This window comes from Rhinolophus hipposideros, assembly GCF_964194185.1.
Source record: "Rhinolophus hipposideros genome assembly, chromosome: 8".
Lineage (NCBI taxonomy): Eukaryota > Metazoa > Chordata > Mammalia > Chiroptera > Rhinolophidae > Rhinolophus > Rhinolophus hipposideros.
In genome coordinates, this window is record NC_138054.1 from 13,083,872 (window position 1) to 13,098,155 (window position 14,284).

General features: G+C 38.1%; 1 protein-coding gene across 1 annotated transcript in view; it reads left to right on the forward strand.

Annotated features, from left to right (window-relative positions):
- Nucleotides 1–7,838, forward strand: part of HIVEP1 (HIVEP zinc finger 1) — a 139,360-nt gene extending 131,522 nt beyond the window's left edge. The window contains exons 8-9 of the mRNA XM_081057677.1: nucleotides 1,712–2,214; nucleotides 3,729–7,838. Of these exons, the coding sequence (XP_080913803.1) occupies nucleotides 1,712–2,214; nucleotides 3,729–4,907 (1,682 nt within the window). The 3' untranslated portion in view covers nucleotides 4,908–7,838. The remainder of the gene's footprint in view (nucleotides 1–1,711; nucleotides 2,215–3,728) is intronic.
- Nucleotides 7,839–14,284: the final 6,446 nt, after the last annotated feature.

Here is a 14,284-nt window from a genome sequence, read left to right on the forward strand (position 1 = left end):
GAAAACTTGTAAATTTAGTTAGGCTTGCTCTTTGAAAACAAAAGTAATAGTTTTAAGGGAAAGCAAATTCCACCCAGTTAGACTTTGTAGCAGGGTTGACTTTTAATGAAATTATTTCCCTCTCCATGACCTGTTATCCCAGTCATCTAGTTTCTGCTGGGTTTTTTTATTTTTGTTGTGTTTTTTTTTTTCCCCTTTCCACTTTAAAAGAAAAAGTGTCTCTAAAAATATATCTGAGTTGGCACTGATGTGGCAAATTCAAAACAAATTGGGAATGACTCTCTAATTTTAGAATTTCAGTATCAGACAGAGTATAAGAGAGATATCTTTGAGACCGGAGTCCAGACATTTACCCAGAAATCACCCATTGTATCTCCAGCAAGGGCACCTGGTAGAACTCATTGAGTTGGTATTATTTTATTTATTTATTTTACAGCAAAATAGTACAACCCTTAAAAAGCTTATGAAATCATGTATTAAAGGAACCTAAATGCATATTTTTATCTTTGACTATTTTAATTATTAAAGTGTCACATGCTTGAGATAAACAACATAAAAGTTCAGGTCTGTTCTGTCCTAGAAATAATCACCTTCAAATGTTTTGGTGTCGATCCTTTAAGACCTTTTCCTAAGAACTTTATAATATAGAAAAAGTAATAAAGTAAATTAGTACACAGACCATTTGGGAAAGCCAGAAAACATACCAATTGCCTATTTCTCTGTTTATATTTTTTTCTCTTCAAAAATGTATGGGTAAATGCAGAATGTATCACAGCTAAGTTGAACATGGTCTGATATTTCCTTCATTTATAGCTCAGTGAGAAAGAATTGGGGTAGGTGCTTTGCATTTTTTTCCATTAACTTTTTAAAAGTTTATTAACATTTCTAAGGGAAACAGCCTCTAATTTTGCAAGATTTTGAATAGATAAGGTTATGAGCTTAGAGTTTTGAGACTGTTTCCTGGACCATCTTGAATATCCTTTGTTGAACATAATCTCACATGACATGCGGCTGATATGGAGGACTTTTAGTTAATGTTCCCCTTCCTGTGAGAAGAGGGTAGAATCATCATCGTAGAAAAAAAAAAAGATGGGAAAATTTAGCACCTCTCTAAGTAAAAAATAGTAGAAGGAGGCTTACATATTAGAGCATATTACTACTCAGGGGGCAATGGAAACTCGTGTAAAATACTGTTTAAGTATTAAGGAAAATAATTTTGCTTATAAATGTGAAACACCATAAGGTTTTTGTTTTGTTTTGTTTTGGGGTTTTTTGGTTCAATAGGAAGGAAATACAAAGAAATAGAGAAAAAGAACTCAGGGAAAGAATTGTATTGACCTCTTAAATTTTTAAATATAGTGTAGTCTGCTTTGGGGGATTTTACAAGTATGATATTTGAGGTCTTCATTTCTGATTTTCTTTATACATCACCCTCTGCCTGTCTGCTTTTTCAAGGCGTAGTTTATGTTCTGCATCAACACAGCCAGCCCTTGGCCATGCCACTCTGGTAGTGCTCACTGCTGTGATCCTGCTGGACTGACTCCTTCTTCCCCATGTCATTGTCCTCAACTAAATTATAGGCCGTATGTGGGTAGAGTCCCCATCTTCCATATTTCTCACAGTATTGCCAAGGTTATAAAAAAATAAAAATGATTGCATTTGTCCAGTTGTAAAACATTTTATAACACACCCTCTTGGTTATTTCTATTAGATGAAAAACAGAGATTCAGTTCTGAGCGGTCTGGATACGATCTTGAAGAATCTGATGGCGCGGACGAGGACGATAATGAAAACGAGGATGAGGATGAGGACAGCCAGGCTGAGTCGGTCCTGTCGGCAGCCCCCTCCGTCACAGCCAGCCCGCAGCACCTGCCCTCCCGAAGCGGCCTGCAGGACTCCGTGAGTGCTGACGAGGACAGCAGGATTATCGACTGCTTTTCTGGGCTCCACACGGACCCAATGGACGTCCTGCCCAGAGCGCTGCCCACCAAGATGACCGTACTTAGCACAGTGCAGTCTGACTGCGGCAGGAAGACAGAGGTGCCCGCGAGGACCCGGCAGCGCGCTGCACAAGACGAAGATGAAACAACTGCTGCTACAGACGCTTCCAGGTCACCTGAAGCTGTCCCCACCTCCCCATGTCATCACATGTCTGTAGACTACCCTGAATCAGAAGAAATTCTGAGCTCTGTGGCTAGAAAGGCTTTAACGCAGGTAAATGGTTTGTTCTTTTCCTGTTAAGTATGGGGAGCCTAAGGGCTTAAGAAAATAATGTACTTAATTCACGGCTAAATCAGTTTGTTTAAGCTTTTTTTGTTTTGTTTAAGGACAAAGATATTTATGTCCTTTGGATCCTTGTTAGGTATGTTAATCAGAGTTCACATATTGTATTATAAATCTGTGAAAGAACCAAACAGGTCTTTCAAAATAGACTCTCTTATTACTATTCGCTTTTTTTAATATCGTGAAAAAAAATATGTGTGTGCCTATTGAGAACAAGAATCTGGGACTTACTTATCCCGTGGCTACTCTGAGTTGATTTTCCACCGGCGTTGATATGATGGATTTGCAGTAGATCATCCACACATTTTGCACTTTGTCCCTGTTGGCAAAACAGCTCCTAGTTTCTACGGCAAAGTTAATATGATCCCCAAAATGTATCATGTAGTTTACTTTGCTTAAATGATCGAATTGCTGTGGCAACTTGAGGAAGCTTCTTGCCCAAGAACTAGCTCAGAGCCAGACTGGGAAGTCACCCGCAGGGCTCGGTGAATGAGTCCCTGCTTTTACACCTGTGAGGGACATGTTCTTCTCTCATTGACAGTTCTCTGACCACTAGTAGGTATGGACAGTTGCACTAGGATTTATTTCTAAATGTGGCAGATGTTGGTTTACTAGGTAACACTGGAGAAAAAAAGACTTAAAGTTTGGAAGCTTGGATTTCTATAGACTACCCTAAATTAATATACTTAAATTACATTGATATTTAAATTAGCATGTAAATTAATGTAGCTCTATAATATAAATATTATCAAGAAAAAGCTAATACTACTTAGATGATAATCTTGGGTGGCAGGATAGGCAAGATTTATCCCTTGACTAGGATATTTCATTACTTTCATATTTCACCTGTGCTCAAAGCTTCCATGTCCCCAAATCTCTCATATACCTGCCAATGCCTGGAAATCTGGTTTTCAGTAGATATTCCATAAACTTAATTAATGAATGACCATACAAATGAACAGTTACAAATCTTTTTATTAATGATACTCTTTATTTCATACAGGAATAATTCTCCAGTTAATTTTTCCCCGAGTTGATACTCCTGGCCAACTAATACCTCAATTTCTTAATAACTCCTAATGTCTAAAATAGAGTGGAACTGTTGTGCCAGTAACGAAAGCAACAGAAAAAGTTGAATAATTACAGCCGCCTCTCAGGGTTAATTTAGTATAAGTGAGATGATTTCCAGGAAATTTTAAAAAATGCAAAATACTATACAAAATATGTTGTTGTTATTTGTGCAAGAAAATGAAGGAAGAGATTTCAGGTGCAATAGTTTTTTTCATTGCAAATTTAAATTTTTAAAAATCAGAGTAGAATTTTTAGCAAGCTTATAATTTAGTAAAATACAAATATGTGTCTTTTCACCTAGATTTTATGCTAGCGTTTTAGCTTGATGACTAAGAGCTCTGCTCTGAAAGGATTCTTCTCTCTTGTCTTTTTAGAACACAGCCTCTGTGAGACTGCTTTCCCCTGTAGCTGAGCGCAGCCCTCTGACAGCAACGGGGATTCCTTCAGTGGCCTCACCTCAGTCTGACGCTCAAGGAGAGAAGCAGCAAGTCACTCTCCCACCGACTCCAGGCCTGCCTTCTCCCCAGACTCATTTGTTTAGCCACCTTCCTTTGCATTCCCAGCAGCAATCAAAGACACCTTATAATATGGTTCCAGTCGGGGGAATCCACGTAGTACCTGGTGGCCTCACGTATTCTACGTTTGTACCCATTCAAGCTGGGCCAATGCAACTTACGATTCCTGCTGTCAATGTAATTCACAGAACTGTGGGCACTCCTGGGGATACGATCACAGAAGTTTCTGGCACTACAAATCCCGCTGGAGTGGCTGAATTAAGCAGTGTCGTGCCATGTATTCCCATTGGCCAAATCCGTGTGCCAGGCCTGCAGAGCCTCAGTACCCCGGGCTTGCAGTCTCTTCCGTCACTGAGCATGGAGACTGTCAATATTCTGGGCCTCGCCAATACAAACATTGCCCCACAAGTGCACCCGCCGGGGCTGGCTCTCAATGCCGTGGGGCTGCAAGTTTTGGCTGCGAAGCCTCCGTCGCAGAGCAGCCCCACCCCTCAGGCACACGTTCCTGGCCTCCAGATCTTGAACATAGCGCTGCCTACTTTAATTTCCTCAGTGAGTCCAGTTACTGTGGATGCACAGGGAGCCCCTGAAACACCAGCTTCCCAAAACAGAGCCCGCGAGGCGCACCCCAGGCCGACTTCTGTGGCCAGTGCAAGTCAGGGCAGCCGGACCGCGTCTCCTCAGGGCTCACCTCAAGTCCAGCGGGAACATGCAAACAAAGTGCTAGATCCACCTGCCCCTGCAAGTGACCACGCAGGGCGTGAGGGCTCAAGTCAGATGGACACAGGGAAGGCTGCCTCAGTCAATCACGAGAAGCCCAGGCATGAACTCCCTTCCGTTCAGGGCACACCGGCGTCTGTGTCAGAGCCTCTGCTCAAGGCACAGCCCCCAGTTCTCCAAGAGCCGTCAGGCCAGCGGACTCTCTCTCCAGACCGGCCAATGCTCAGGCCCACGGCCCTCTCTCGGAGGCAGGCCACTGCCCAGTTCAGTGACGTGAGTAGTGACGACGACGAGGACAGGCTGGTGATAGCGACCTAGTGGCTTTTTATTTAGGGAGTGTTTTGTTTGTTTTCTTTTTTATATAACACTTAAAGGTTTCTTTGAAAACCCTCCTTCCCTTAAAGCACATTTTTCTGACATAAACTCATGACTAATCTTTGTGCAATCATGAAATTTTGACCAATAATTGTTTTGTGTCAGCTCCAGCCATTTTTGTACATGTTGTATAGACAATTGTGCCTTTTAGGAGTTTTATGTTTAGAGACTGTACAGATTGTTGAATATCTATATACATAAAATATATATATATAATATTATATATATATATATATACACATATATATATATATATATATATATATGAAAACCAGGTAGTTATTTGTGTTTAGCAAGAAAAACCTGTCAAATAAATCAACTGATTAAATTATATGTTGCACTGTTAAGTATAAATTTCTATGGCTGTGGAGCAGAGTTTCTGTGTACAAATTAGTATGTAAACTCCATATTTATTGTATTCATATTAGTCTTTGAAAATGGGTCTGTCCTCCTTGCGTAAGACAGTAAATTTACACGTCAGACAGATTTTCTGTGTTATGAAATGTTTCAGTAAAATATTGATTACTGCCTTTACCATTGCTTTAGTTGTGCCTTCTTTAGATCATTAGTGATCAGTCCCCTGCATTTAGGGCGTAGCCCTAGGTTACACCCTTATCACACTCATCCCCACCCTTATTTTTGAGAAACGGGACTTAGTGGTGTTCCTACCAGGTGAAACTCACCGAAATCCATATAGCTGAGAGACCTGTTTTTCTTATTTGTGCTGAGTAATTCTGAAACTGATAACATACTAGCAATTTCAATATTTGAGAATACTTTCTATAAGTATTTATAGCGTACAGTCTGAAATGGGCAAAGTTCCTAGATGTGAGTATGACGATTTCTGGTGAAACAAGTTACAAAACTTCTAGACTACTTAAGTAACTCTTTAGAAATGATTCCTTCCTGTTGTGGGAGGCTGAACTGTCCTTACTCATTCAGAAAAATGGAGTGAGGAACCCACAGTTACCACTGTGGTGATTAGCATTATTACCTAAGCATTACTTATGTTAGATTTGTGAGACAATGTTTTAAGGTTGGAAATTGAATATTTAGCACATCACTGGGGCAGTGTATTCACATTTTTAAAGGCCTGCTTCACGAAGATTTCAGGTATGTGAAGTTCCTGATACAACAGAGCCTGGGGGAAGTATTCTAGCTAAGGAGTCTGGAGACCGCTGCTAGCCAGCCCCTCCTTCATGTCTGTGACTCGAGGAGAGACGCCATCTTGCCATCTTGGCCTGCGTCTTAATCTAAATTACTCTCTCTAGATGTGCCCCAGCACCAGCAGGCTCCAACGGATCTGCAAAGCTTTCAATGCATGCTTCAATTTGTGTTTATACGTTCCCACAGCTAAGTAACCAAAATTCTATAAAAGAATAAAACTGCATTTATATTCCAAGATGGATTTGAAAAGAATTCTGGAAACTTCTATTATAGGAATTGCATTGCTCTTATCAAGACAGTTGTTGAAACTGAGGTCCTTTATCTGTCAAATTTCTCAAAATTAGTAGGTTTAAATTTTGTGTCATCACTTTGTATTATACTTTTATGGCCTAAAATTTTAAAGCAGTATAATAAGCATATCTTTATTCCATAATCATATTTTAGGTATATATGACTTTTAATTCAAAAACAATGTTCAGAAATTCAGCATTGAGGTTTTTTTAGTTTGTATAGATAGAATTTTCTTAATTTGAAGAATTCCTACAATTAAGTGAATACTAAATGTTGAGGTATGCTCGGATGCTCCCTTGAAAATTTCATAATGCTGTAATACACCTTCAGCTTGTCTTGTGCTCTTCACTTTTCAAGATTCATTACATTATATGTACACATACCTTTAATACTACTGACTTTAATGCTTTAATGTGGCTTTCAAATATTTTGTTAGCATTTGAAATATGCAGCTAAATAAGAAACATTGCGAAAGTTTGTGCCATTGTATTTTTAAATAGTCACATGAACAAAAATATAAGGAAATAATTTTGAATTGTTTCTCCAAAGTCGTCTTTGCCCAAGGAGCACTGTTATACTCAAATACAAATTGACTTAAAATAATGTAATTTAGAGAACTGGTGGGCTACATTTGATTTTTATTCTGTTGTACTGTCATGAAAGACTCAGGTCCCAAGAGAAGTAGAGTGCAATGACATAGCAAGTGTCTTTGATAAGTTTTTGGCAAAAAGGTGAAAAGCATAATGTGAAACAATTTCAGTACCTTCTTGTGTGAATTCACTGCCATTCTGATGGTGAATGTCACCATCGGAAATGTTTAGAAGTAGCTAAAGACCCAAAAGTAGTTTTTCTAGTTTTCAAAGATTAATAGATCTGTTTTATGAACATTTATTATGAGTTAATATAAACCAATGGCATTCAAGTAACTTATTTTCATTCCCCAAACTTTAGGCTACAAATGATAATTGTTTCAGAATGATAATTAACTGATAATGTTTAGAGATTTTGTTTCTCCCTTTTTTCATAATACAGACATGATTTTCCTTTCACAGAAATAGTATAAATAACACTTTCCTTATTAATCTCTAACCTGAATTTTAAATGATAGGGTTTAAGAAGGATTATGGAGTATGATAATTATTTTTGTTGGAAAACTGTCAAGATAGTTAATATTTCTTTCTTGATGCATACTCAGATCAAAATATAACACCAGTGTTCTTCTAGACTTTTCTTTCATTTTGAGACCAAGTTTAAGCAACAACAAAAACATGACTTGCATTAGAGTAATTTTGTTTCAAAACCATCAGTAAATTCTAAAATCTCAATAAGGTAAGAATCTTCTGCCAAACTGACTTCCTATGACTCTGGAGAATTATCTATTTAATATCCAATGAATATAATATTTTAATGCCTGCTGCCATTAACAACAACAAAAAAGAAATTTAAAGCAAGAATAACAAAATATTTTTCTCCACAAATTCTATAAGCTGAAAATCATGAGGCCCTTACATATATTGGGATTATCTAGAACCTTGCACATGCCAGGTTCTGTTACATGAGTTACAGCAGAGACATAATCTGCCCGTATGTGTTACCTGTTCTCTGAATCAGAAGTGGACCCGAAGAAGACTCATCCATCCCAAATTCAATCCTGCGGAAGATACAAAAGAAGTTACCCTGCTTCTACCCTGAATGAGCATATCTACTTAAGACTCAATGCCATATGAACTAGAGAATAAAACCAGACTACATAGCTGACTAAATGTTACAAGACTTAAGAAAGTTGCTGTCTTAATTAAAGAACAATTTGCGAATGGTGGGGATTGCTGTATTTTGAAGGAAGTATGGGATTTGGGGATTTAAAGTAGAGAAGGTGCTAAGCATGGAACAAAAATGGAGTAATGAAGGCTGAAATGAATGTTATTTAAAATTGTGCCAGGGAACCAGTCTAAATGGAAGAGGGAGATTCATTCAGACTTTCAACAAATATTTACTTAGCACCAACAATCTAGAAAGCACTTTGGAGATGTAAATTTAATGCACTTTAAAAACTGTCTACCCTCTAGGAGCTTATGTTCTAGTAGAAGAGGAAGCACGAGACGCAGAGTATCTGAAGAGGCATAAAAGTACAGCCAAGAGCAGTGATAGTGCAAGTACGGGAGCTCTCCTGGCTGCGTTGGTCAGGGGACGCTGGATGGAGCATGTGGTTTTTAAGCTTGGCCTTGAGGGGGACACACAGGGACATCAAGGGGAACCAATATTTATCCCTACTATGTCATTTGCAATCTCATTTAATCCTCGGCAGGTGTTGTTCTCCCATTCTATAGGCAAGGAGGCTGCATCTCATCACAACGTTTAGAATCCTCATCATGCTGGTGGAACAGCTGGTATTTGGATGAAGGATTGTGTGAGGCAACAGGATTGCACATCAGTAAAGGTGCAGGAGGAAGCTTGAGGAAACAACTGGGACAGGGAATAAAGAGCATTTGGAGGATTTAGCAAGCATCTGTCAAAGCCATGAGAATACGGAGAACAAGGGCAGGGTTTAAAGATGATTAGAACTGTAGCCTCATATGAAAAGGGCACTCAAGTGGGTGAGAATCATGCAGGGGACGACATGTCATTTCTTTAACGTGCTAATAATTGAGGGTGAGGTGGTGGCATTAAGAGGACAGCGAACCAGAGGAGGAAAGAGAATGCAGGAAGCATGGAAGGCAAACACATTACCCACTACCAAGCTGGCCACAGTATCTTCTTTTTAATAGGTGGACTCAGTACAATTACAGGAGACATTTATTGATGCTTCAAATAGATGAGGATCAGCATCCAAGAAGAATGGACCCACTGGAGAGGTAGGCTGAATATAGTACAAAATTTAACAGGAAAACAAGATGCTCTGGCACCTGTGTTGAAAAACTATTAATGTGACAGCTTTATTTATACAGAGTTCGGTATGTACATCTTCACTGCCCCACAAAAGTATCATCATATTGGAGATATTAGAAATACACTATTTAACCCCGTGTATAAGGTAGTCACTCTGTTCTTTCATGAACAGAGCATCATAGGAGTATCCTTCATAACGGGTTTCTGGACTCCACGCTTGAATGAGATAGAGACAACTGAGGGCATTTCGAGGCCGTCAGGCCCTGGACACCAAGCCCGGAGGTGGGCTGGGAGGCAGGTCAACCTGGAAGTTCATGACAGCCAAGAAAAGACTTCCGGGGAGTCACAGCAGCAGAAAGAATACATAATAATTAAGTTGTCTTTCCAGTAGGGGGAAGAGAGTTCAGGGATTATGAAAAGAGAAAGGCAGCTAGTGTGAATTTTATTTCTCCATTAATTTTTGTGTTAAACCAGGATTAACCTCACAGCAAGCAGCAATGGAGGCTCACAAAGGATTACTCCTATTTGCATAATAATCAGACAAAAATATGGAGAAACATTATCTTCAAGGGAGACTGCAAGCTTAAACCTTCTAGTATTACTCACACCAGTCCTTTAAGATATACCTGCATCAGCCGGAGAAGGAAATGCTTCATTGCTCTTCCAGCCACTTGATTCTGAAGCGAGTTCTGGGGCAGCTCTGGGGCAGCGTAGAGGCCGCTGCCAACGCCTGGGACTCAGCAGTGACCCACCACAGTCTAATGTCAGGGAGAAGGACTGAGCTGATGGCTCTCTCAAAATCGTGAATCAGGTTTTACTTTGCAGTCTGGGCTGTTTTTAAATGAGAAAGTGCCTATGACAAAAGTTTTCTTATTATTTTGCTTTTGTTCTCTGAGAAGTTAGGGGTCTCTCACTCCATAATGCCTGAGGGTTCCATTAGAAATTGAGAGTTTATTTCTGCACACTGAAGAATTCTTCTGAGACACTGGCCTCCAGTAGAAATGGAGACTGCATATTGAGGTAAGGATGGAAGAATGAAAGTTAAGACTCTAGGTAAGTTTTTAATTTTATTTCCCCACCACCCAGGCCACGTATCTAGTTCTGGAAAAAATGTAACTGAATTAGGTAATTATAATGAACACTCAAATTAAATGTGAAAATATCCTGGCTTAAAAGGGTGTAATATATTCATTTTCAAAAGGAGGTAAATTTTTGTACCTAAACTAACAAGGTATTTATGTAAATTTAAGTTTTGAGATTGTAGACAGGACATGCCCCATTGATGCTGTAATGGTATTTTATGAACACATCACATATAATGCATTTCTAATTTTAACAATTACAAAAAATGCTACAGGATGTTGTGTCATCCCCATTGTGTAGTTGAGAAACTGGGGTTTCAGGGTTACAAAGCTAGGTAAGTAGTGAGGCTGGGATTTAAAACTAGGTCTGTTTTTTTTCTAACGTACCAAGCTGCTTTTCAGGAATGAGTTATGGTAATTGGATTGTACTGAGTTCGTTTCTAGTTGAAAGTCTACTTAGTATTCATAAAACATTCCATTTAGATTTTCTATTAAATTGAGTATGTCCAGTGCCATGCGTATTTGTGTAGATAATAGATTTTGTAATCTTTTTCTACATCCTTCTTCATAGTTGATATAATAGGAGCCACAAAAAGATTTAGTTAGGAAATATTTAATTTAAATAGCAGGCAATAAAATGGCAATCTAAAGTGACAACTCTAATCAAGCATAAAATGTAAATTTCCAAAGGATATTAGATTTCAGTTATTAATCATTGTTCAAAAAATGTCTTTGTTACACATCTTATGATAAAAGTTAGATTGATAGGAAGAAAGTTGAGCATGAATTCACATTGTTTTGGATATAGACGTGGTTTCAGTACAGCATACCATAGTATTATAAAATCTCTAAATGTGATCCTTAAAGAAATATTTCCAAAAAGAAATAGAGCAATTTTCCATTACTTTCGATAGAGAAGAAAATTATTTAAAACATATTTCTCCTACAAGAGATACTAAAACTATACTATACTATTTATTTTATTGTACAGATTTAAAATATGTAAAGAAAGCAAAGATAGGAATTTCGAAGGAAACAAAGACATTGATAAATTCTTTTAAAAGTAGTGAGAGAAAAACAAGTCATTCATCTACTTAGCAAATGATCCTGTATCTCAGAATAAACCAATATAGGTAACTATGTAGAATTTAACTTTTTTTTTTCCTTCTAATTCCTACTTTTGGTTCTGGAATAAAAAAGTGAATTAGATACCTTTATGATGTCCATATATTTGTGGGTTTTAAGAAGATATAACAACTAAGAGACGTTTGTTACGTCGTTGATTTTGCTCCAGACAAGACGTCTTTCGTTTATTCGTTTCCAGTTACTTGAAAGACAGTATATTTAGTTATTTACCTATGACTGTTGCCAAATGGGATCTAAGGACACCATGTTAGGTGAAAGACGACAGGACTTTACATTCCTGGAGGTCAGTCAAGGAAAGAAAAGCCAGCTTTGAGATCAGTCAATTAGCCAGGCATGCTTAGTTTTCATTGCTAATAGCAAGGCTTATTTTTACCCAGAAGGGTCAAATGTTAAGACTGGTTTTGATTCAGTAGTTGTATCCTTTGAGATGTTTGAATTTAGTTATTTTGGAACCTCTTTATGCATTATACAGTGAGACATTTCCTGTTACTTCGACACTCACATTCATTAGGAGTCATTCCCTAGAAGAAGAGTACAATTTCATGCAGAAACTTCTTGTATGTAACTAACTGTGTACAATCAAAGACTGATGGAAAGAGCCAGTTTCATTAAAAGTAAATTAACTATTCTCACACAATAATTTGCATCATTTCATAGTCTACAAGGAGTTTCAAAATTTGGCATTCATGATGTCGATTATAAGAAAATTTCAAAAACTAATCTATGAAGTGAAAAATAATTTTTACAACTTTTTTTGTATTCTTTTCAGAACCAAATTGTTAATGACTTCTATTTGATAATGGCCATCAAATTAAATCCTTGATAACACATATTTTTGTCTCAGCCTCTGTTTGAAATAGTTGTAAAATATTTAGTACATGGTACATCAATCCTCTTTGATGCTGAAGCAGCCCTGCATGCCTTCAGCTCAATGCTCTGAATGTCCTTTAGGAGATAAGGATCAGAACTGACACAGGGACCCCAGGGGCCCATGCTGGAAAATGTCGTGTTTGTTTTGTTTTGTAACTAAACAAATTCCTGTGAACTCTTTGTTGTCATTTTTCTAAATCCTTCAAAAAAAAAGGGGGATTTGGAAAACAAAACAGATCCAGCCGTCAAAACATTTGAAGTTTCTGCAATAGGTAGATCATATATTCTTTAGAATTTCAGCTGAAATAGGTAAAATATTTCACGGCAGACTCACTTTTTGTCTCTTAGAGACTCTTAAGGTTTTGTTACTGTGGTTTTTGTTGTTGCTATTTAAACAAGTCTGCAACATGTAGAATACATGGTAACTGTATTTGCAAATGATCTGTAATATAATGGAAATGATTTGTATATAAATGATTTGTAATCTGCATATTTCATTAATTCAGTCCAGAGTTAAGGGCCGTTAGATCTGTTGGGTGGAGTGTGATTGAAGTTCACTCTCTGCTCAAGGCTTATTTTAGTGGCCATAGATTGTATCCCTATTGTTGTCAATGGTCTCACAAATTTATGACCGACCCCCAAAGCCGTCTGCACAAGAGAATGGATTTGCAAAAAATATCTCAAGGTCCAGAATCTACACATTGCAACAATATTATTAGTATATATAGTGCTGATATTCTGTAGTTTATCTGTTGGTCAAATCAAAATACAATCTTAACTTTTGGTTCTTATTTTTAATTACTACATAGGGAAGCAAGCATATATATTGCATATGGTAACCGGTGATCTTAAGAACAGATTGCCTAAATTCAAATCCCAGGTCAGCAATTTATCTGCTAATTGTCAAATTATTTATTTTCCATGCCTAAATGTTCTCACCCATCATTTAGGGCAAAAGTAAGTGTCCAACTCAGAGGTCTTTTGGGAAGATCAAAGCAGACAAGATGTAAAGTTAAAAATTCCTGGTGCACACCAGTAGTAATATCTGAATAAATGTTCGCACTGGTTATTAGAAGTTTTAGATGATTTTAAATGATTTGCAGTAGGACAAATAATAAGTCATCTAACAAATACTTATGAGGCACCTACTGCATGCAGGACCACGGTCAGATTTTTATCTGTGACTATGTTGGAAACCTCTTATACCCCTTTTTAAATGCTGGGCTATGTTTAACATGTTTTCTGGCATTTTGCTTTGCAGGTAAACAAAGACAAAGTAGAGGTAAAATGAATATACTACGCAGGTCGTCTCTAACAGTTTAACATGAACTCTTCCGTCTAAAAGTTCCAAAAAGGGATGATATGCCTGTCCATTCTCAGCGAGAAGAGAGACTGTCCACTGTCAAGAAAGTGTTGTGTGTTTGGCATTTGCAGACGATGACGCACACCCCCCCCAGGGAAGGTGCCCGTTTCCTGTGGTTGCCTTTACTCTAGCAGGAATGGGCACAGAGAGCCATGTTCTTCCCAGAGGATCAGAGCTGGGCCCGTCATGGATGCTAGGCCTGCATAGAGATCAGGACGGGATAAGGATGAAACCTCCTGGATGAAACCTCCCGGAGCCCCGAGGAGCCCAAGTCCTGTCAGCATTTCCAGCTAGATGGAAATTTGGGACTGCTTCACATTGCCTGGCAACTTCAAGGTAACTCCCAGTTGTGAGCAGAAGATACTCAATTTTAGTATATGTGCTGCCGATGCGAGCACAACAGAAGATACTCAAATCAGATTGTTAAACCGGGATTGTAAATAATTGATTAGTGAGAGAGCTATGTGGTTCCATTCTAGGTAATCTTATTTTCTTAAATCTTGTGTGTGTGTTTA